At 39.2% G+C, this 25281-nt stretch overlaps 1 protein-coding gene across 1 annotated transcript in view; it reads left to right on the top strand.

Annotated features, from left to right (window-relative positions):
• The window catches only part of LOC132395162 (contactin-associated protein-like 2), a 1263978-nt gene that overhangs the window by 510649 nt on the left and 728048 nt on the right, over positions 1-25281 (top strand). The window contains exon 13 of the mRNA XM_059971460.1: positions 13791-13991. Within this exon, the coding sequence (XP_059827443.1) occupies positions 13791-13991 (201 nt within the window). The remainder of the gene's footprint in view (positions 1-13790; positions 13992-25281) is intronic.

Raw genomic sequence — 25281 nt, forward strand, 5'->3', positions numbered from 1 at the left:
CATTGAAACCTTTTGAATGTTGAAAGACCTAAACAGAGTGGATGTGAAAATGATGTTTTCCATGATGGAAATGTTTTCCTCTAGGACAAGAGGGCACAGCCTCAGGATAGAGGAGCGTCAATTTAAACCAGAGATTCGGAGAAATTTCTTTAGCTAGAGGGTTGCGAATTTGTGGAATTTATTACCACAGGCAACTACGGAGGCCAGGTCGTTGCAGTATTTAAGGCAGAGCTTAATAGGTTCTTGATTGGACACATTATGGGGAGAAGGCTGAGGAGGAGAAGAAAGGATCAGCCATGATTAAATGGTGGAGCAGACTTGATGGACCAACTGGCCTAATTCTCCTCCTATGTCTTATGGTCTAATTTTCCAACATTTCTGAATGTAGTGATTCAATCATTGGAGCAGAAATAACAAGTAAACAGATTTCAATATAAAAATTGTAGTTACAGTGTTCAATTATCCCTCAATCATTTTCCTTTAAAAGGTAATATTTTGTGAGTATAGAACATCTTGATGCTGCCAGTATTGACATATCAGTGATTTATCGTGCAAGAGTAATCCATGGACACTGAAAAGCTGCAGCTGATGAATAGTCTTGTACTGCATTGCATGGCTCACTAGTTCATGACACAAATTCAAATCCCTTTTGGTCTCCTTAAAGTCCACTGTTCAGCACTAAATTCAGCCAGCATGGGACCCTTTTGTTTTCCCCAAGCAGAAAATGATGATCCTTTGCAGATGTTTCCTGACTGTAGTGTCCTCCCTGAAACTTGCATAAAACAATCACAGCATTCTGATGTGACTTTAATATTTTTTTTAAAAATCATCTCAGACTAAAAATAACTCCAATTTTGTTTAGCATTCACAACCACATCTGCAGCTTGGGGAAGTGCTATCTTGTTCATGAGAATGATTACAGTGTCATTCTATAGTTATCAAAGCAAGTATGATTGTTCCAAAAACTGCGTGTCCAATTGATCAAAAGTGCCATGTTAGTATTCACAATCCTGTTTAAACATTAACTCTCTTGGTTAAATTAGCAGGTGACTATAGTTTTTTTTAAATGTTTTTGCATCTTTTTTTTTTAACAATTTGAATGTTAATCCAAAGCTGAGAATTTTTACAGTTTGTACTTTTGCATAAAATGTTCTATCAGCTCAGACATTGGGAAGAGCGGGGTAATAATCTGGTTGCACAGCATTTGTAGGTGAGAAAGGAATTGTCAACAAAAGTCATCAGTACTAAGGGTCCAGAGGGAGCCATCGAGAATAAAGAGGAGAAGGGGAGTGGTGACATGGAGGCCGGTTGATGATTGATGGACTCTGAGCGGTGAAGGATATCAGGTGGGAGGGGGTGATTTTGGGAGACAGAGGCAGGAGGATGATAGATGAAATCAGAGCCAGAACTAAATGAGGGAGAGGTAGGAATCTGAGTGGCTTGTAGTTGGATAGAACCAGGGGGAAGAGGGGAATGAAATGGGTGATGGAAGTGTGAAGGGAGCGTGAATGAGGTACAAGAGATAAAAATGGGTAGATCAGAGTGATGGGTGGGATGAGGAGAGATGTGACAGGAGGCAAAGGTCACCTGAAAAACAATGTTCATACCACTGAGTTGTATATATCTTGGCAGAATATGAGATGTTATTCCTTAATTTGTACAACCCCCATTTCCAGAAAGGTTGGGATATTTTCCAAAATGCAATAAAAGCAAAAATCTGTGATATGTTAATTCACGTGAACCTTTATTTAACTGACAAAAGTACATAGAAAAGATTTTCAATAATTTTACTGACCAACTTAATTGTATTTTGTAAATACACACAAATTTAGAATTTGATGGCTGCAACACACTCAACAAAAGTTGGGACAGAGTTAAAAATAAGATTGAAAAGTGCACAGAATATTCAAGAAGACTCCACAGTAAGCAGGCTAATTGGCAGCAGGTGAGGTATTATGAGTGGGCATAAAAGTAGCGTCCATCAAAGGCTCAGTCTTTGCAAGCAAGGATGGGTCATGGCTCACCCCTTTGTGCCAAAATTTGTGAGAGAATTGTTAGTCAGTTCAAAAGGAACATTTCCCAACACAAGATTGCAGAGAATTTAGGTCTTTCAACATCTACAGTACATAATATTGTGAAAAGATTCAGAGAATTCAGAGACATCTCAGTGCGTAAAGGGCAAGGTCGGAAACCACTGTTGAATGCGCGTGATCTTCAAGCCCTCAGCCGGCACTGCCTAAGAAACTGTCATGCTAATGTGACAATTATAGCCACCTGGGCTCGGAAGTACTTCGGAAAACCATTGTCACTTAACACAGTCCGTCGCTGGATCCAGAAATGCAACTTGAAACTGTATTATGCAAGGAAGAAGCCATACTTCAACTCTATGCAGAAACGCCGGCGAGTTCTCTGGGCCCGAGCTCATCTCAGATAGACTGAAAGACTGTGGAACCATGTGCTGTGGTCAGATGAGTCCACATTTCAGCTACTTTTCAGAAAAAATGGGCGTCGAGTTTTCTGGGCCAAAGATGAAAACGACCATCCTGATTGTTATCAGCGAAAGGTTCAAAAGCCAGCAACTGTGATGGCATGGGGGTGCATCAGAGCCCACAGCATGGGTGAGTTGCATGTATGAGAAGGTACTGGGGTGTATATTAGGATTTTAGAGAGACATATGTTGCCATCAAGGCAATGTCTCTTCCTGGGACGTCCATGCTTATTTCAGCAGGACAATGCCAGACCACATTCTGCACGGGCTACAACAGAGTGGCTTTGTAGACATAGAGTGCATGTGCTTGACTGGCCTGCTGCCAGTCCAGATCTATCTCCTATTGAAAATGTATGGCACATCATGAAGAGGAGGATCAGACAACGGAGACCACGGACTGTTGAGCAGCTGAAGTCTTATATCAAGCAAAAATGGACAAAATTTCCAATTGCAAATCTACTACAATTAGTATCCTCAGTTCCAAAATGATTAAAAAGTGTTATTAAAAGGAAAGGTGATGTAACACAATGGTAAACATGCCTCTGTCCCAACTTTTGTTGAGTGTGTTGCAGCCATCAAATTCTAAATTTGTGTATATTTACAAAATACAATTAAGTTGGTCAATAAAACGATTGAAAATCTTTTATTTGTACTTTTGTCAGTTAAATAAAGGTTCACGTGAATTAACATATCATAGATATTTGTTTTTATTGCATTTTGGAAAATATCCCAACTTTTCTGGAAATGGGGTTTGTATTTTGCTTCACACTGACAGCGCTGAAGGCCAAAGGTGGACAAGTTAGTGTGGTAATGGGAAGGGGAGCTGAAATGGCAAGCAACTAGGAGACTGGGTGGGGTGGTTATTGTGGACAGTGTGAGATATGCAATTTCCCAGTCTGCAGTGGATCTCGCCAATGCAGAGAAACCACATAGGAAGCACTAAATGAAGTTGCAGGTTTATGTGAGCTTTCTGACTCGCCTGGGAAGAATGATTACGACCATTGGTGAAGGAAAGGAAATAATCAGACTCATATTTGTTATCATGGACACATAGTATGTTGTGAAATGTGTTGTTTTATGGCAATAGTACAGTGAAATATATAAAAAATACTATGTTATAAAGAGAAATATGTAAAAAAAACTCATAGTAACATTCAGAATGTTAAAAGGCCTGAACAGATTAGATATGGCAAAGTTATTTCCATAGAAGGGGATCCTAGGACAAGAGGGCACGACTTCAGGGTTGAAGGATGTCCTTTTTGAACTGAGATGCAAAGAAATTACTTTAGTCAGAGGGTGGTAAATCTGTGGAATTTGTTGCCATGAGTGGCTGTGGAGGCTAAGACATTGGGTGCATTTAAGGCGAGATAGATAGGTTCTTGATTAGCCGGTATGGGGTGAAATCAGGGGAGTGGGGATAACTGGAAGAATTGGATCAGCCCATGATTGAATGGAGGAGCAGACTCGATGGGCCAACCAGCCTACTCTGCACCTATATCTTATGGTCTTACAGTCTTAAAATAAATAATGGAAAAAGAGAGCAAAATAGTGAGGTAGTGCTCATGGGTTTATAGACCATTCAGAAATCTGATGGCAAAATGGTGAGTGTGAGTTTTTGAGCCTCTGTACCTCCTCCCTGATGGTAGCAATGAAAGTATGGCATGTTCTGGATTGTAAGGGTCTTTAATGATGGATGCTACCTTATGAAGATGTCCTTGATGGTGGCAGGCTGGTACCTATGATGGAGCTGGCTGAGTCTTACAATCTTTGTAGTTTCTTTGATCCCGTACACTGGAGCCTCCACACATGGCAGTTATGGAATTAGGCAGAATGCTCTCAATGGTACAACCTTGACTTCCTCATCAGAATCTGAGATTCTGCCCAACATAATCATTGGCCAATTTATAATGACTGTTGAGCATGTATCTTTGAGGTGCACCTGTGTTGATTGTCAGCACAGAGGAGTTATTTCTGATCCACACTGACTGCAGTGTCCTAATTAAGAAATAAGGATTAAGGATCAAGTTGCAGGGTTAAAGCCCTGAGTTTTGAAGCCTGCTCATTAGCACTGAGGGGATGATGGTGTTAATGGTGATGAGGGAAAGGGGTTGCACCTCCTATGGCAAAGTACCAGGGTTTGGGTGTGTGGTGGTGGGGTGTTTGATCAAACCAGTGAGTTACAGAGGGAGTCTCTACAAAAGTTGGGAAGGACTGGGGAGGAAACATGGGCTGTGGGATTTTGGCACAATAGGCAGAAATGACAAAGATGAAGTTTTGGATGAGGAGGTTAATCAGGTGAATGTTGAGCATGAAGAGAACTCCATTTTTGTCATTTTGAAGGAAGGTGAGCTGAGAGCAGAAATCTGAGAAACATATGGGTAGGAGTAAGCGTGAATGGATCAGGGTGTTTACTGAAAATGTTGACCCTACAGAAGGTGGGAAGAGTGAGGACCAAAAGGATGGGGTGCACTCCATCAACCACAGTAGAAGTGAAGTCATATTTTCTGCAAATAGAGACCAAAAAATACCCAGAGAAAGGGATGGTCTACTTGCAAGAGACAGAGTGGAAAGAGATGTAGTTCTTCCATTTACGTTATATAGTGCCCTTAACATGATAAAATTTCACAATGTGCTTCACAGAAGAACTATTAAATACAATCTCAGACCAGCTTACACAAATGGATAGTAGATGGACAACTGAAACCTAGTTCAAACAAGTATTTTTAAATCTTACTGAGAAGTAGGGAGGTCTAGGATGTGAACTTTAGAATAAACACTGAAGCCATGTCTAACATTGGTAGAGTAATTAAAATTGAGGAGAATCAGGATCCCAGAAAGGTAGAAGCCCATTTATCTTGAGGAGTTGGTGGTAAGTATAGTGATAGAGTTGGGTAAGGCCATGGGTGGATTTAATAACAAGGAAAAGAGGGGTGATTGAAACAGGACATTGAGTACTAAATTGAACGACTAAACATCAAGAGCTGTAAAAAGAGAGTTACTGCAGCACAGCTTGGTGATGAAGGATGAGAGTCTGGTCAGGAAAACATTGGATAGAGATATTTTATGAATGAGAGTTTCAAGGAAAAGGAACTGCAAATTGTCTGATTCAGCTTCGAAAGAGGATGGAGTTTTTCCCTGGGAAAACACACACAAAATGCTAGAGGACCACAAGACAGGCTGCAGAAGGACTTCTGCAGTTGCTCGAAAACACACACAAAATGGTAGATGAATGCAGCAGATCAGGCAGCATCTATAGAGCTTTTAACAAAATTAATTTTAAGAAGTGAGAAAGTTAGGAGTCAGGTATTGCAACAATGAGGTCTGGAGGTGCCAAAACAAGGATTGGGTTTTATCAGAGCAAGAAATAAGGCAAAGGTCAGAGATAATGGTAAACATTAACTAGATGTTGTGGTTTAATCTTTTTGTTGTGTACTATCCATGTGCAATGTACTAATAGTCACTCTCATTTTCCAAAAATATTGCTTTACAAGATGTAATAAAAGGATATTTACCATAGGATTCATGAGGTAACTGGAGCTTCAGTAGTTTTGGTCAGGTCTTTTCTGCACAGCTTGAAGAAACTACATCATTGCCATTTTGGAAGGAACTCTTCCCAGGAGAACCACAGTACAATTACAGGAAAGTATGCCTCAACGAGAAGGAGAAACAACTAGGGAAAATGGCATTGTCAACTGTGTCTGGCTAAGGAACTGATCCAATCAACTGGTGAACTGCAATAGTTTCAAGCCACTGAGCGCTGATCATTAGGCCTGAATATTGCAGAGAGTATACTAGTAATTGAAGGAAAAAGGGCTCTGAGCAGTGTAGAGAACTCTAGAGGATTAATTATTGTTCTGCTGGCCATTCAAAAGTGAGGCTAGGATATAATGTTAGCAGGACATTGATGTGATCTTTAAGTGGCTTCTTATTCCCAAATCTTATACAATGCGTTTATGATTTAATAGTGAAAGTCTTTGGTTTTCCATAAGCTCTTCATCTTCTGCTAACTTTGAAAGATATATTTCCTGTGCAACCCACATTGGCATTAACTGCACAGCTGACACCATACAAGTACCAGCTGTGCCCTGGTGAATTGTACCCAGATATCATACTTTTATTATTCATTCAAGGGATGTTAACTTTGTAGGCTGAGCCAGCAATTAATTCAAGATTCAAGATTGTTTAATGTCACTTTCAGTACACAAGTGTAAAGGAGAATGATAATAATTGTTACTCCAGATCTGATGCAGCATAAAAAAAAGAACACAACAATAAAAAAATCCAAAAATCCAATCAGAAACAAGAGAAAATCAGCAGATGCTGAAAACCCAAACAATGAACACAGAATGCTGGAGGAACTCAGCAGGCCAATCAGCATGTATGGAGAAGAGTCCAGTCAATATTTCAGACGAGACCCTTCATCAGGACTGGAGAAAAAAAATTCGGAGTCAGATTTGGAAGGTGGGGAAAAGGGAAGGAAGAAACACAGGGTGATAGGTGAAACTGGGAGTGGGAGGGATACAGTAGGATGCTAGAAAGTTGACTGGTGAAAGAGATACAAGGCTGGAGAAGGGAAAATCTGATGAGAGAGGACAGAAGGCCATGGAAGAAAGACAAGGAGGAGGAGCACTAGATGGGCTCCATTTTGTATATCTGTGCTTGATGTTGGGTAGACTGGTGCCAGTGATGCACTGGACGGTTTTGACTACCTTTCGTAGAGTCTTCCTGTCTTGCTCAGTGCAATTTCTGTACCATGCTGTGATGTAGCATGTTTCGATGGTCTCTACTGCATATTCCAGCTCTCTACAGTCTCCTTAGAAAGTGAAGGCACCAGTGAGCTTTCCTAGAATGTGTCCTGGGACCATGAGCTGTCTTATGATATGTGCACTCCCAGGAATTTGAAATCGCTTGCAGTTTCCACTGCTGTGCAGCCAACGTAAAGAGGCATGTGAGTGGTATGAGTTATCCTGAAGTCGAAAGCCAGTTCTTTGTCCTGTTGACATTCGTGAACAGGTTACTTGTCTGGCACCAGGCCTGGAGTTTTTCCTCTTTGTAGGACGTCTCATCGTTGATGGTGATGAGACCCACCACTGTCGTGTCATCAGCGTACTTGACAATGTGATTACTCGGGTGCTTGGCCATGCAGTCATGTAGTAGCAGAGTGTACAGGAATGGATTCAGCGTGCAGCCCTGGGGGGCACAAGTGTTGTGGATGATGAGGAGGTAGGAGTGTTTGTGCAACATGACTATCTGAGATCTGTTGCTTAGGAGTCTAATGCCCAGTTGTACAGTGGTGTATTTCGACCAAAGAGAAGGAATTTGTTCACCAAGGTTTGTGGGACAATGGTGTTGAATGCCGAACTGAAATCCAGAAACAGAATTCTGACATAAATGTCCTTGTTTTCTTGGTATGTCAGGTTCAAGTGCATGTTGGTGGTGGGCTCAGCCTGGTTCTAGCCAAGATTTTGACCTAGCAATAGTGAAGAAACAACAATATATTTCCATATTAGGATAGTGAGTGGCTTGAAGGCGAGTTCTATGTGGTGGTGGTCCCATGCTTTTGCTAACCTTGTCCTAGTTGGTAGAGACTATGGATTTGGAATGTGGCATCTAAGCTGCTATGGCAATATACTAAGTGGTGTAAACTGCTGCTACTGTGTATCAATGGTGAAGTGAGTGAATGGATGTGGATGTGGTGCCTATCAAGCAGGCTTCTATGTCCTGTATGGAGTTGAACTTCTTCAGTGTTGCTGATGATGCACTTTTTCAGACAGGTGGTGAGCATTCCACCATCATCGAGATTTGAGTGGTAGATGGTGGACAGGATTTGGCAAGTTAGGAGCTGAATCACTCGCTACTGGATTCCTAGCCATGGACTTGCACTTGTAGCCATTTTGTGAATCTAGGCACTCCAGTTCAGTTTCTGGTCAAAGGCATCCCTTGGGAATTTTCTGACCTCTGCTAAATAGCTTTAATGCATTATTTGCATCAAATAGTGCAAATTGGTCCAATATTTCAGTGACAACTATGTGGGAGATAAACTACTTATATTGTGATAAATACATTGTCAGTGTTATGAGTGCATTGGTCAACCTGAGTTGGTGATCAGAGAGCCAGGTTGAAACCAATTGCAAGAGCATGTCCTGAAATGTGAAAACAATGACTAGACTTTGAGCACAAGGTTACTTGATACATTTTGGCCAAATGTATCACATAAATAGAACTGTAAAGATCTTGAGAAAGTTCTAACTTTGGCCTCTACTTGAATGGATGAATGGAATTCATCGTAAAGGGAAGAATCGAGTACCAGTATTGTGCATTGAGTTGAGAATACATAAAGTGGGAATTATTGTGCATGAACATTCACTCAAAATGTTTCATTTTTTCCAGCCCTCATGGCAGCTGGTTTTTTCATTTTGTTGTCCATGCTTTTAGATCACTATAGAATACTCATTGGTGTGTAGGTTAAATTACCTTTATGAGACTGATATTCATAAACTGATTTGAAATTCCTTTTCAATAAAAATTTTTGAGAAGCTTTATAGAACTCCTTGGGAAAGCTCCAGCAATATAAACTGCATCTGCAGAAGCTTAAATCAATACAGGTAGTGTAAATTCAGTGATATGGATCTTGAATATTGGATGCTTCCACTGCATTGTGATTTAGATAATGCATTTAATACTGAAAACGGATTATATAGTGGTGGGAGAATTTTCTCTTGACAAGTGTGTAGTACGCCAAGAAACCATAACTTATCAATATATTCTTACTATGACTATCTTATAATTGAAATATTCAGCAGTTTCAGAAAAATACTTAATGATTATAAACTTAATTTCAACAGTGTTGTTAGCTTGTTGATAAGCTTTTATCTCCAACCTTGTTAGCCTTGTGTGCATTAAGCTATAAAGTCTCTACTGAAAATTTCAGTACAGCTTATGAACGAGATAAAAAGTGGAAAAGATAGAAAGAGCATCCTTTAGCACTAGTATCCTAAAAGGATAGACAGAAAATTGAGCAAAATGGGGCAATTCCCTTACTGACCACAACCTGCTTGGTAAATTTTACTGGTATAGAGAAATTTATTTTGTACAACACATTATTTAAAATGAGTTGCATGTATGAGACAGCATCTAAGAATGTAAATTTATTTAAATATTTGTACTCTGTTATAACTGATTAATCTGAGCCACACAGCAACTGTAACTGGGAAACATAAAGGTCATCTTTCACACAGCAGACCTTCAGTAGAGAGAGACCCACTCTCCTGACACAATGTTTTTTTTACCTTATAAGCATAAAGATAGCAATAAATGATTTAGCATAGTTTCACTGGCTATAATCACCTACTGAACTTCAACATTTTGAATATAGTCAAGTAATTTTGCAGAATTATGCCTCCCAACCAGCAGAACCCTTTTCTATAAAGCTTCTCAAAAAATTTTATTGAAAAGGAATTTCAAATCAGCTTATGAACGTAAGTCTCATAAAGGTAATTTAACCTACACACCAATGAGTATTCTATAGTGATCTAAAAGCATGGACAACAAAATGAAAAAACCAGCTGCCATGAGGGCTGGAAAAAATGAAACATTTTGAGTGAATGTTCATGCACAATAATTCCCACTTTATGTATTCTCAACTCAATGCACAATACTGGTACTCGATTCTTCCCTTTACGATGAATTCCATTCATCCATTCAAGTAGAGGCCAAAGTTAGAACTTTCTCAAGATCTTTACAGTTCTATTTATGTGATACATTTGGCCAAAATGTATCAAGTAACCTTGTGCTCAAAGTCTAGTCATTGTTTTCACATTTCAGGACATGCTCTTGCAATTGGTTTCAACCTGGCTCTCTGATCACCAACTCAGGTTGACCAATGCACTCATAACACTGACAATGTATTTATCACAATATAAGTAGTTTATCTCCCACATAGTTGTCACTGAAATATTGGACCAATTTGCACTATTTGATGCAAATAATGCATTAAAGCTATTTAGCAGAGGTCAGAAAATTCCCAAGGGATGCCTTTGACCAGAAACTGAACTGGAGTGCCTAGATTCACAAAATGGCTACAAGTGCAAGTCCATGGCTAGGAATCCAGTAGCGAGTGATTCAGCTCCTAACTTGCCAAATCCTGTCCACCATCTACCACTCAAATCTCGATGATGGTGGAATGCTCACCACCTGTCTGAAAAAGTGCATCATCAGCAACACTGAAGAAGTTCAACTCCATACAGGACATAGAAGCCTGCTTGATAGGCACCACATCCACATCCATTCACTCACTTCACCATTGATACACAGTAGCAGCAGTTTACACCACTTAGTATATTGCCATAGCAGCTTAGATGCCACATTCCAAATCCATAGTCTCTACCAACTAGGACAAGGTTAGCAAAAGCATGGGACCACCACCACATAGAACTCGCCTTCAAGCCACTCACTATCCTAATATGGAAATATATTGTTGTTTCTTCACTATTGCTAGGTCAAAATCTTGGCTAGAACCAGGCTGAGCCCACCACCAACATGCACTTGAACCTGACATACCAAGAAAACAAGGACATTTATGTCAGAATTCTGTTTCTGGATTTCAGTTCGGCATTCAACACCATTGTCCCACAAACCTTGGTGAACAAATTCCTTCTCTTTGGTCGAAATACACCACTGTACAACTGGGCATTAGACTCCTAAGCAACAGATCTCAGATAGTCATGTTGCACAAACACTCCTACCTCCTCATCATCCACAACACTTGTGCCCCCCAGGGCTGCACGCTGAATCCATTCCTGTACACTCTGCTACTACATGACTGCATGGCCAAGCACCCGAGTAATCACATTGTCAAGTACGCTGATGACACGACAGTGGTGGGTCTCATCACCATCAACGATGAGACGTCCTACAAAGAGGAAAAACTCCAGGCCTGGTGCCAGACAAGTAACCTGTTCACGAATGTCAACAGGACAAAGAACTGGCTTTCGACTTCAGGATAACTCGTACCACTCACATGCCTCTTTACGTTGGCTGCACAGCAGTGGAAACTGCAAGCGATTTCAAATTCCTGGGAGTGCACATATCATAAGACAGCTCATGGTCCCAGGACACATTCTAGGAAAGCTCACTGGTGCCTTCACTTTCTAAGGAGACTGTAGAGAGCTGGAATATGCAGTAGAGACCATCGAAACATGCTACATCACAGCATGGTACAGAAATTGCACTGAGCAAGACAGGAAGACTCTACGAAACGTAGTCAAAACTGAACCCTTTTGAATAATACTGATTTGTGTTCCAAAAGCCTCTGACCACAAACTCCAGTCACCAAAATGGACCTTTGTTGTTACAGTGTTGAGGACAGCTCCATGAGTATACATCAACCGGAATATTAAGTGTCAAAATTACATGTCCTGTGCTGTGCATTGATTGGGAGTGACACACCTTTTACAATGTGATTATTTTCAAATAAAAGTTGAGTAAGATAAGGAACATGTAACACATCAATAAAATGCTGAGATCACACACACATTGCTGGAGGAACTCAGCAGGCCAGGCAGCATCTATGCTAAAAACCACAGTCAATGTTTTGGCTAAAAAATGCTGAGATCCCTCATCTGGACCGAGTCTCGGCCCGAAATGTTGACTGTTTATTCCTTTCCATAGATATTCGACTTGCTGAGTTCCTCCAGAATTTTGTATGCGTTACTCCAGATTTTCACCATCTGCAGAAACTCTTGTTTCTATGTAGCAACCGACACAGCTTCAATGAAACAAGAAAGAAAAAAATGACAGCAGCAATTGACTTGTTTTCAGCATTTGATTTCAAACTCGGACATGAGATGATTACTGTCACTTATTTTTGCTGCAAATAACATCAAAGAGGAAAATACACAGAAGTCTTGCCAATTTCTCAAACTGTCAGTAATGCCTCCACACCCATCCCCCTTTACCAGTTCCCATCCCCTTGTCCCTCTCTCATGTTATCTCCTTGCCTGTCCATCACCTCTCTCTGGTGCTCCTCTCCTCACACTTTTAATCTTTCTTCCATGGTCTTCTGCCTCTTTCCTCTTTCACCAATCAACTTCCTAGCTCTTTGCTTCATTCTCCCCCTCCAAGTTTCACTTATCGCCTGGCGTTTCTCTCTCCCCTCCACCACCTCTTAAATTTCCTACTCTGCTTTTGTTCTCCACTCTTACTGGAGGGTTTCAGTCTGACATGTCGACTATACCTTTTTCCATAGATGCTAACTGGCCTCCTGAGTTCCTCCCTATTTTCTGTGTGTTGCTCAGATTTCCAACACCTGCATACTTTTGCTTGTTTGTGAGAAGTCTTTCCAAATTAATGAAGTGGAAGATGCTGTGTGTAGCTTAATGAGAAGACTGCTGAGCCTGACAATTGTAGCAATAAAAAGATAAGGAATAGGTGAATCTGTAAAACAATCACTTTAACTGGGAGAAACTAGATCGAAAGTTTTAAGAAAGCAATGAGATTTGTGGATCTAATGGCTGTGAAAGAAAATGCTAATGATTATATACACTGCAGCTATTTCTATATTTTATGGAGCTTCCTACTTAAAATAAAAGCTGACTAACCAATACACATTGACTGAGTTCTCGTAACTTCCATGAAATTATGAATAATGGGATTCATTTGTCTTTCAACCAATGTGTTTATGGCTCACAATTTGGAATCTAAATATAATTTAGATCTTTGGGATTGGTACTTTATACTAGCTTCTGAGATTGGTTGCTGTGTATGCACCATTCCTGGCAATCAAATTTAATGTATACGGGTATATTAGGAAGTCCTTTGTATTTCATGAGAACACTAATTAATTTTAAGTGAATGTTTGAAATTTTAGGTACTGCATTAAGATTAATTTTAAAGTAACTATCAAAGTTTAGACTGATAGTAGATAAGTATTTTTAAATTAGAATTTGACAAGTTACTATTTCTAACTCATGATTCAACATTGTTAATTTCGTTAAAACAAATTATAGATATTCACTTTTTAAAACAAATGCAGGGAAATATACATCGGTATTCCTATCTTCTTCAGAGAAAGAGCTGCAAAATTTCTGAAAATACATTGTACTGTCATGCTAATTCATTATTCTTAGAATTCTGTATATGTTGTGCCATTTTTTTCTTGTCAGATACAGAATTCCCCAGTGAATAATTATACTATCTGTTCCTTTAAATTGGGACATCATTAATGTCTCCACTTAACCAAACTTTTATGGTTTCTACAGAGCCCAGCAAAAGTTGATAGCTATAATTCTTCTGCATTTTACAGAGGATAAAGTCTGGACGACATTGTACCATGACTTGCCACAGCAGAGAACGATTTTGGGATCTACATCAGCAATATCTGTTGCTGTGAAACTGAACTACAGCACCTCACTGAATCATATCGCCGCCATTACCAAAAGTGCAGAGTATTGTGAGCAATATGTGTCGTACTCCTGCAGGATGTCAAGATTGTTAAACACGCCAGGTAGGACCACTTTTTTGATCAGGTGCAGTTATAAATTTGCAAAATGTTTGTTAAAGAAAACTGGGTGATTCCTTGTGGCACATTGAGTTGTTGGTAGTGCATTGTTGAGTTCTGAACATTTGGTATGATGATGCAGGATGCATGTAGTTTGATTTTGATAGTATCTCCTATCTTGACATTTTACAAAGATGTGGCTGAGATGGGTGTGTTAATGAGTGTGTTAATGCTGAAAACAGAAAATTTTACATTCAGTGAAATTGATTGAGGAAATTCTCTTCTGTTCAAACTCCAACCTTTACAGAGGCAGAATAAATTGCATTGGATTGAGTTTATATCAGTGATGATTTTTACTCCTTTCCTAATTGCTATGTGAGTACAAACTGTTGCAAGTTATTTGTACGTAGAAAACAAGTATGATAAACTAAGGCTTCATCATAGAACATGTTGCAAATATTTTTACAGCCAAAAAGTGGCAAATGTATTTTCTGTTGCTGAAATTTTTGATGTATTATGATGATTCATGTAGTCATCACCCTGGCAGTGAACGAGGTAGAAAAAAATGTTAGGCTATATTGTCACCGTGTATCATGTAGTTTAGCTGAAAGCTATCGTATTTGCTATTGGAATTTGTTATTGAACCATATTTTTGATATCGATGCTCACAGTTTAGTGTTGTAAATAAAAGAGATTAACGGAGCCATAAACACAAACTCAGATGTGGCTCTTGTGTCATGGATTTTGAAATGCAATATGAGGCAGGGAAATATATTGAATACTTACATTAGCACTTAGAAATAAGGAACGTGTATTAGAACAATATTTAAATTTTTGAACTTGAATAAAGTTACTGTGGATCAGTGCTCTGGAAACGTAAACCAATTGTTCAACTGTTAATCATTCATGCTCATGTGGGAGAAGCCCTGTCCAAATATCAGAACCAAACCAGACAAGTGGCTGTTATTCTTTCCTTAGGAGAATGTGTGTCATTTTCAGTCATTGATGATAGATTTTGATTACCAAGTGACTTTTAGCTTGAAGTAATATTTCTGTGATATCTTAATTACGTTAATGTCAGTGATCAGAACTTCAAAGTTTGAATCCTCAAGTTCAATATGGTTAAATGGGTTTCGTATTATTTATCCGATGATACACAAAGCTGCTTACATGTTGAAGTGTTTTGCAGATTTGCTAAAGTCTTTACAATTGCAGATGCATTTGGTAACTTCTTGGATTAAACAGGTTCTATCTGACAAGAATTTGAATGCCATCACTCTTATTGGTAGCTTCAGTCCAGTTGTATCATAGATTTTATAGTTGTGATGGAATTGAGTGCATGAATAGATAGGATTATGAAAGCAAAGAACATAGAACAATACAGCACAGGAACAGGCCCTATAGTCCATAATGTTATGCCAAACCAGTTAAGTTAGTAATCAAATGGCCAGCTAAACTAATCTTTTCTGCCTCCACAATGTCCATATCCTTACATTTTCCTTACAATCATGTGTCTATCCCGGCATCTCTTAGAAGTCCCCAATATATCAGTTTCTACCCCTACCACTGCCAGTGCATTCCAAACACCCACTAGTCTCTGGTTAAAAAATACTTGCCCCTCACTTATCTTTTAAAATTACCCCTTATTTTTAAATAGATGTCCTCTGGTATAAGACATTTCAACCCCAGGAGAAGGATACTGTCTGTCTACACTATCTATGTCACTCTTAATCTTGTAAACATCACTCGATCCCCATTCAGCCTCTGCCATTCCAGACAAAACAACCCAAGTTTTTCCAATCTCTCGTTATAGCACATGCTCTCCAATCCAGGCAGCAACCTGGTAAACCTCTTCTGCTCCCTCTCCAATGACTCAACATCCTTCCTATAGTGGGGCAACCAGAACCGTATACAATACACCAGATGAATCCAAACTAGATTTTTATAAAGTTGCAATATTAAGCATCATTTTCATTCACCACCAGGCCACTTCCCCTATGGCCTGAGGATCTTTAATTTGGCAATTTCCCAAAAATATATGAGTAGTAATCATGTATATAATGGTCCTTAAAACAACACATGTAAATATTTGGCAATTTCCCGTGGTAATGAGGTTGAATTAAACAGCAAAATTGAAAGGTAAGATTTGCTATGTTATTTATTCTGTCGCTAGAACCTTGCCTCTGGCAGGGGAGTTCAATGTTGCCAAAGATCCTCAGCAGTTAGCCTGGAATTTCAGTCAGCCATGATCCATTGAAAGATCTGTGTCTCTCCAATTTCAATAGGAATTGTTGAGCAAATATTTAAGAAGTACATCATTGTATTTTGATAATTTTGCATTTGTTTAATGTTTTTAATTATTTGTATGTTTTAGTCAATTATTTTTCTAAATGAATGCTTTTTATATTAGTTTAATTTTAATAGCCCTTAGGCATTGCTGAATGTAAAAAATATTTGAAATCTACAATAATTGGCAAAAATTGAAAGGCTGGTAAAGCCCTACTTCATAAAACATGATCAGTGGATGGGATATTTTCACCATAACATTTGCTACCCAATCACCTGCAAGATCTTGTTGAAGGACTGGGCTGTGGAGGACCAGTAAGATAGCCTTTCAACATCAACCTGTAATAACATGATGGATGTTGATACTGTAAGTAAGGGCAGGGTCCTGGATTAGCTCAATCACGTTAGTGTGTTTTATTTGGAAACTAGGATCCAATCCAATGTCATGAAGTTGAAGAATGCACAAGAGACTACAGGATAAGTTAGAAATTAACAATTGGTTGAAATTTGGATCCTAAAATCCTTAAGTGGTAGGAGGTACATTTTATGATAAAAGGAGGTGTATAGCTATGAAGTCTACATAAAGAATGAAATAGAGGAGTTTTCCTAATTCTGACATAGTGATAATCTCAGGAGGTGGCATAAATGAAGTTTGAGAGAAGCACATTGAGCTGTTTCATTGTTTGAAATAAAAATTCTATAGAAACACAGGGATGGTAGCATCAGAAAATAGTTGATGCATCAAAACAGAAAAAGAGAGAAAGAGATTGAGGGGGCACTTGTTAGGACCAAACATAGATTCCAAAATGTTCGACCTTAAATCCAAGGCATGCATTATTCCCTCCTATGCTCTTCTTGCATTTTCATCAAAACAAATCAGTACCTCTCTATTTGTGAAGTCAGGAATCTTGCACCTGTATATTTCCTTTAAATATCTGGGACACAATTTAGTAAATGTGATTTTCCATCTCAGACTACTTATAAATAAAAATTGTTGCCTTCTCGAAACCCTCTGTCTTCACTATTATTTTATTCAAATGTTCAATGGTTCAGTTTAATATCAGAGAATGTACACAGCATAAAACCTGAAATCCTTACTCTTCACAGACATCTATGAAACAGAGAGAAAAAACCCAAAGAGTGAATGACAGAGAACCCTTCGATTCCCAGTCCCACCCATTACACTCCCTCCCATGCACAAGGAGCAACGATACCATCTACCCTCCCCTCACTTGCTCCAGCAAAAGCATCAGCCCTCCCTCACCACCTACCATGCAAGCAAAAAGCAAGCCCCCAGAGACCATCAAAAACTATCGTCTTTCCCAACACTTCAACATTTCATCCTGCCAGAGCGAGAGGGGAGGCCAATAACTAGCTGACTCGGTATTACAACCTTCAGCTTCGCTTATTCAAGTGCCCCCGACTTGAAGCCAACAAACTCTCACTCACCACTGAAAGGAAGAGAGGCCGAAACTTTTGACAACAGTGCTCGCTATGTTGATGTTTTGATCACCCGCAATCCTTCAAATGGCAACATCGACGAGGAATTGGATTGTCCATAGGGCTGCACCCTGAAGGTGCTCATCTGCCAAGCAGTTCCTGGAGATACCAAGGTGTGGGCTGCTCAGCGAGAACCCACTGCCCATGATGAATGTAGCTTGAGCACAGCTGGAGACCATAGACTCTGACAGGATCCCAGCCATATTGAAAATGTGGACATGAGAACAGGAGATTTAAGGTGTTAAGTGGATGAAGAAGTCGCCCAGGTACACAAACCTCTGGCACCATCCTTAGCTTGTCCCACTCATTTATTTATGAATTCCTTGGTGTGAAATTGTTATTACTTAGAGTTTAATTCTGTTCAAAATATCTGGCTAACAGTTTTACCAATTCATACCTACAGGTGACTTCTAAAAGATCTTTTCAACAAGATCATTAAGAAATCTTAGGTTCATTCCCAGTCGAGCTCGGCTTTCTGGTTGCTAAATTAAAGCTATTGTAATTATTCTTATTCCTTTCATGTAATCAAGTAATCTAGTTTACAAAAGCATCTAATTTCCCACATGTGCACATGTTCTTCTGCTTTTGTGTTCTTTTAAAATGAATGTCTCAAATGTTATAAACAATAATGATGAATTTCTATAAGGGAAAGTAATTGTAAAGATGCAGCACAAATGACAGATCAATCACAAAAAGAAATGCACGAGTTGCAGTCTAGTATTATAGCCAAGTTACTGGACTTACAGTCATGGATCATTAATTCAAAGACAGGAGATGGATTCCAGTAATTTAAAACAATCAGAAATTTGAAAAAAATGCCAGTCTCAGCAGCATAATCACAAAACTTTCAAGGAAATACAAATGCTCATCCGGTTGTCCTTCAGGAAATGAAATCTACCACCCTTACCCTGTCTTACTAGAAAGTGATAGTATAGTGTGATATAACTGGGAGAAATGTACATAATTCACAACCACCGATGTTGAGTTGGGGTTTCACTTTAAGAGACTGGTCTGATGTGATGACTTTATTACATAAGGATTTTGAGTGCACCTTTGCATTTAGGTTTTGGAAGTTCAATAAAATGTACTACGGGTTTCGTTAAACGTAAAATGCCTCACTTTGTTTTATTTGCAAAAACCTATGCTACTGGACCCATAAATGTTAACTGCCTCTTGAATTCAGGTACATTTGGGGATGGGCAATAAAATGAAGAGTTTCCAGTGATTTCCACATCATAGACATAAATAAGTAGGCAATCATAGGACTAATCTGAGATTTATTCTAAAAAAAACTATAATTTAGTGATTTGCAGCAAGTGTCTGGTGGTAAATAATGAGAGTGCTAAAGAACTATGGTTCCAAAAGGTATGAGACCTTGTTTCATACCATGTGTCATAAGAGATAATAATGTGCCGGAGCTGCATTTCAAGCTGATTTAAAACCCACCAGAGCAATATGAGAAAATTATTCAGACTGGAGATCTGCAAGCAAGTGTAACATCTGGGGAAAGTTTCACTGCTAATGTAATGGCCTTTCCGTAGAAGCAGTGTTTGGATTATGGTTAGAGATAATGGGTGTTTTGGAATGCGAGCCAAGCAATGACGGGTGGGTGTTTTCATGCTGTGTGCCTGACACTGAGGCAATCTGGGTCTTTTGTTTGGCGGAAGATGGAGAGAGAAGATACCAGAAAGCAGAGGTCATAGACATCAGAAAGGAGTGGACTTGGTGTGGGGCCGTGAGTCGATGAAAACCAGGGAATTTGATGCAGGACCAGCAGAAGGGAAACCGTGAGCTCCAACTTGTGCACAAATGGGCCCTTTTTGTTTTGTTTTACTTTACTAACCCTTTAGTCAAATTAAGAATTATAAAGCTAAATCGCTTAATTGCATATGGTGTACTGTCTGTTATTTTGTGGTACTGATTTGTAACAGGGTAACACATCACACAGCAACCACACAAACAGAAGGTTTTGCAACTCAATCTCACATGTTTTTAGGGGGCCAGAGATTGTCTTCCCTAGACTTCTGCAGCCGACAGAACCAGAGTGTTACACAAGGACAACTACACTTTGAAAATATCACACTATTCAAACTGATAAAGACAACAATGTCTTGCCATGTGTAATTAGTGTAAGGAATAAATTATTGATATCCTCTGGAATATATGTAGTGTTGACGTTTTGTTCAGTTGTTTCTATGCATAAAGTCTCGATGTTCCAAAAATTTCAATTGCTTCAAATATATCTACTTATTTAATTTGATTTTAATATATGCTTCTGATTGTAATTTGTAGTATTTTATGTATTACACTGTACTGCTGCAAAACAACAAGTTTCAGGACATACTGTATATCAGTCATATTAAACCCAATCCTGATAAATGAATATTTATCTTTTGTTGTATGTTATTATTTGATAACATACAAAAGTTTTGGAAACGTTCAGCAGAACAGGTAGTATCTGTGAAGAAACAGAAATTGTTAACATTTCAACCAGTAGTGGGAAATTGGGAAAGCTTGCAGAGAGGGTGGGTTGGTTCAGTTCGGTAGGTGCAGGAGGAGGGAATAGGTATGGTTGGGATGGATGACCAAAATGAACAAAAAGGAATGTCTGTAATTCAGGGAACACAGTTTATTTCAATGCTCCTCAAGAGAAGAAAAAGAATGAATATAAGTTATAGTTGATTGGAGTGCACACAGAAGATGACTGAGGATAGTCAAGAGAATAAAAACAGACAGGCTGGAATGATGAGGTGCAAAGCATAACAGCTGCTAGAAATCTGAAATAAAAGATGATGCTGGATAGATTCAGCACATCAAGCAGCTTCTGTGGAGTGAGAAAATGTGGGTTAATGTATTGATGAATGACATGACATCAGAACTGGAGATTCAATAGTGAGCCCAGAGGAATCAATTCAATGTTGATTGTGCTGAGAGAAGAGATGATAATCCTTCAGTTTACACTGGGCTTCACTTGTATAGTTTTGGAGACCAAAGAGAGAGGGGTCAGAATGGGAGTTTGTGTAGAAATAAAGTGACAGTCAACTGGAACTTTAAGGTTACTTACGTGGATTACATGAAGTTGTTCTACCAAGTGGTCACTCCATCTACAGTATGGAAGAATCCACATTGTGAACACCAAATGCTATACTCTAAACTTAGAGAATTGTAAGTTGCTTCACCTAGAAGGATTACTTGGACTCTGCCATGGGGAGGGCCCAAGTTAAACAATAGGGGTTTCCCCTGTTATGCTTACATGGGAAAATGCTGTAAGTAGGAAAATGCTGAATGGGAATTAATCCATAAGTTACAGAGGAAATGGTCCCTTGGAATGATGAAAGAAGAGATGTATTTGGTGGTGAAATATTGTAGAAGGTGATGGAAAATACAAAGGAATTTTCTATTGAACATGGAAATTAGTGATGTAGACATTAAAGTCCAGGAGAATACTATCCTTGTTCTGGATGTCAAGAGATGGTGTGAAACTTGAACTCAGCAACAAAGGGGAAATTAATTTGAAGGGAAAACATGACTTGAAGGAGGAGATTTCAAAGTCACATGTGTGAACAATCTTTTCATCTAGATAGCTATGAAGGAAACAGAGAAACTGAGAATGGAATGAAGTCCTTCCAGGAAGCAAGGTGGAGGGGTAGGAATGCCATCCTCTGAGCTTGAGCTTGAATTGGATATAGGTTAGTAGTCTACCTTCTCAGATGGTGAGAGAAGTTGAGAAAGGGAGTGAAAAAGCCAATAATGGATGAAATGAAAGAGGGAACTGATGGAAACTCCTGGCAAAGGAAAAGAGATTTTTGAGTTCTGTATGAGTGCAAGAGTAATGTTTGCTCAACAGAAATTTTTTCTGTCTACCTTGACTCTATCCTTTCTTCTCATGTGATTTTCTATTTAGATCTGTGTCAAATCTGATGGCCTCTGTGACTTTGACAGCTTTCACCTTTCTTGTCCCAACCAGCTCATTCTTACACAATGTCGACATAGCATTCAATAAAAAAAATGATGGAGAAAGCCCAAGAAAGACTGAAGCAAGGACAGTTCCATATATCCCATAAAAGAGACAGGCACAGTTGAAAAGCACATTTGTTTGCATAATTGCACCTTTGGCTTTGAGGAAGTGAGTGGAGTTGAGGGCAAAACTGTTCAGTTCAAGGTGACTGTTCAAGGAGGAGCTACAGGCAAGTAGTCACACTGGGGCCTCAGGAGACAGATCAGTGGGTAACAGTCAGGAGAGGGAAAGGCAAGAATCAGATACTAGAGAGTACCCCTGTGGCTGTCCCCCTTGACAATAAGTGCTCCTGTTTGAGTACTGTTGGGCGAGGGGGAAATGGTGTACCTGGGGGAAGCAACAGCAGCTGTGCCTCTGACACGGAGTCTGGCCCTGTGGCTCAGAAGGGTAGGGAAAGGAAGAGGATGGCAGCAGTGATAGGGGACTCTATAGTTGGGGGGGTGCACAGACAGGCGATTCTGTGGATGCAGGAAAGAATCACAGATGGTCGTGTCACGGCTGCAGAAAAGGAAGAAGTCATGGAGGGATTGTCTACTGAGTCTCTGTGGGTGGAAGTTAGAAACAGGAAGGGTGTCTACTGAGTGTTTTTTATAGACCACCCAATAGTAACAGGGACATCGAGGAACAGATAAGGAGACAGATTCTAGAAAGATGCAATAATAACAGGGTTGTCATGATGGAAGACTTTAATTTCCCCAATATTGATTGGCATCTCCCTAGAGCAAGGGACTTAGCTGGGGTAGAGTTTGTTCGGTGTGTTCAGGAAGGATTCCTGACATGACATGTAAATGAGCCTATAAGAGGAGAGGCTGTACTTGATCTGGTATTGGGAAACGAAAATGGTCAGGTGTTGGGTCTCTCAGTGGGAGAGCATTTTGGAGATAGTGATCATAATTCTATCTCCTTTACCATAGCATTCGAGAGGGATAGGAGCAGATAAGTTATTAAAGCATTTAGTTAGAGTAAGTGGAAATATGGAGCCACTAGGTAGGAACTTGGAAGTATAAATTGGGTGCAGATGTTCTCAGAAATATACGGCAGAAATGTGGCAAATGCTCAGGGGATATTTGCGTGGTGTTCTACATAGGTACATCTAGTGAGATAGGGAAAGGATGGTAGGATGGTGGGGTACAGGAACCATGGTGTACAAAGGCTGTTGAAAATCTAGACAAGAAGAAAAGAAAAGCTTGCAAAAGGTTCAAAAAACTAGGTAATGATAGGGATCTAGAAAATTATAAGGCTCGAAGGAAGGAGCTTAAGAATGAAATGAAGAGAGCCAGTAGGGACCATGAGAAGGTCCAGTGAGCAGGATTAAGGAAAACCCCAAGGCATTTTACAGGTATGTGTAGAGGAAGAGGATAAGACATGAGAGAATAGGACCAATCAAGTGTGACAGTGGAAAAGTGTGTTTGAAACCAGAGGAGGTAGCGGAGTTACTTAATGAATACTTTGCTTCAGTATTCACTATGGAAAAGGACCTTGGTGATTGTAGGGATGACTTACAGCAGACTGAAAAGCTTGAACATATAGACATTAAGAAAGACGATTGCTGGAGCTTTTGGAAAGCATCAAGTTGGATAAGTCACGCAAACCAGACCAAATGTACCCCAGGCTACTGTGAGAGGCAAGCGAGGAGATTACTGAGTCTCTGGCAATGAACTTAGCTTCATCAATGGAGACGGGAGATGTTCCAGAGGATTGGAGGGTTGCAGATGTTGTTCCCTAATTGAAGAAAGGGAGTAGACATAGCTCAGGAAATTATATACCAGTGAGTCTTGCTTCAGTGGTTGGTAAGTTGATGGAGAAGATCCTGAGAGGCAGAATTTATGAATAATTCGAGAGGCATAATATGATTAGGAATACTCAGCATGGCTTTGTCAAAAGCAGGTCATACCTTACGAGCCAGAATTTTTTGAGGATGTGACTAAACACATTGATGAAGGTAGATGTAGTTTTTATGGATTTCAGCAAGGCATTTGATAAGGTACCCCATGCAAGGCTTATTGAGAGAGTAAGGTTAAGAAGGCATATGGTATATTGGCCTTCATCAACCATGGTTTTGAGTTCAAGAGCCAAAATGTAATGTTACAACTATATAAGACCCTAATCAGACCCCACTTGGAGGACTGTGCTCAGTTCTGGTTTACGTACTATAGGAAGGATCTGGAAACTATAGAAAGGATGCAGAGGAGATTTACAAGGACGTTGCCTGGATTGGGGAGCATGCCTTATGAGAACAGATTGAGTGAAGTTGGCCTTTTCTCCTTGGAGCGACGGAGGATGAGAGGTGACCTGATAGAGGTGTATATGATGACGAGAGGCTTTGATCATGTGGATAGTCAGCGCCTATTTCTGAGGGCTGAAATGGCTATAACACAAGAGGGCACAGTTTTAAGCTGCTTGGAAGAAGGTACAGGGGAGATGTCAGGAGTAAATTTTTTTATACAGAGAATGGTGAGTGTGTGGAATGGGTAGTGATGGTGATGGAGGTAGATACAATAGCATCTTTTAAGAGGATCTTGGATAAGTACATGAAGCATAGAAAAATAGAGGGCTATGGGTAACCCTAGATAATTTCTAAAGTAAATACATGTTTGGCACAGCATTGTGCGCTGAAGGGCCTGTACTGTGCTGCAGATTTTCTGTTTTTATGTTTTTTTTCTATGTTATTATTATTTCTTTCTTTTTGTATTTGCACAGTTTGTTGGCTTTTTCACCATTCAATGGACATTTGGTGTGTTCTTTTGTTGATTCTATTATGGTTATTATTCTGTTATGGATTTATTGAGTATGTCCACAAGGAAATATATCTCAGGGTTGTATATGGTCACATATATGTACTCTGATAATACATTTACTTTGAACTTTGAACTCTGCAAAGAAAAGCTAAAAGCTAAAACATGGATGAAAAATGATTGGTTCATGTCATAAATTATGACTTGCATTATACAAGAAAAAGTGAATGTTTAGTTTTGTTCTTTTATTCCTATGTTCTTGGCTTAGAATTTCATTGAAGCTTGAAGCTACTTTCATTATAACTTTGATAGGAAGTTTTAAAAAAATCTTAGTATTTATGTTCTCTTGTTCCAAGCTAAAAAAAAAAATCAGTTCTACCTTATTTAATCATTCTTGCTCCATCCCAAGCCATAAGGAAGTCTTGAAACAATTTATAAATTTCTCCTTCAAACTCCACCAATTCCTACTATTAAAAATGCTTTCTCATTGTTTGATTTATGTTATGTATTTCAAATTGCAAAATTTGCTTTCCTTCATGAATTTTTAATTTTGATTCTAAGGTAATTTTACTCAACAAATTGTCAAAAATGTATTTTTCTTAAGTACTTAGCTTATAAAGAATTCAATACCCATAATCTACTACTACTACTGAGAATACACACAGAGGATATTTTAGCAGATCTTTGAAAGGTAGCAGACGGAAATTACTGCCATGGCTTGGGAAACATGATGGAATTTTTGACAAGGGTGAAAATT

The sequence above is a fragment of the Hypanus sabinus genome, chromosome 6 (assembly GCF_030144855.1).
Source record: "Hypanus sabinus isolate sHypSab1 chromosome 6, sHypSab1.hap1, whole genome shotgun sequence".
Classification (NCBI taxonomy): domain Eukaryota; kingdom Metazoa; phylum Chordata; class Chondrichthyes; order Myliobatiformes; family Dasyatidae; genus Hypanus; species Hypanus sabinus.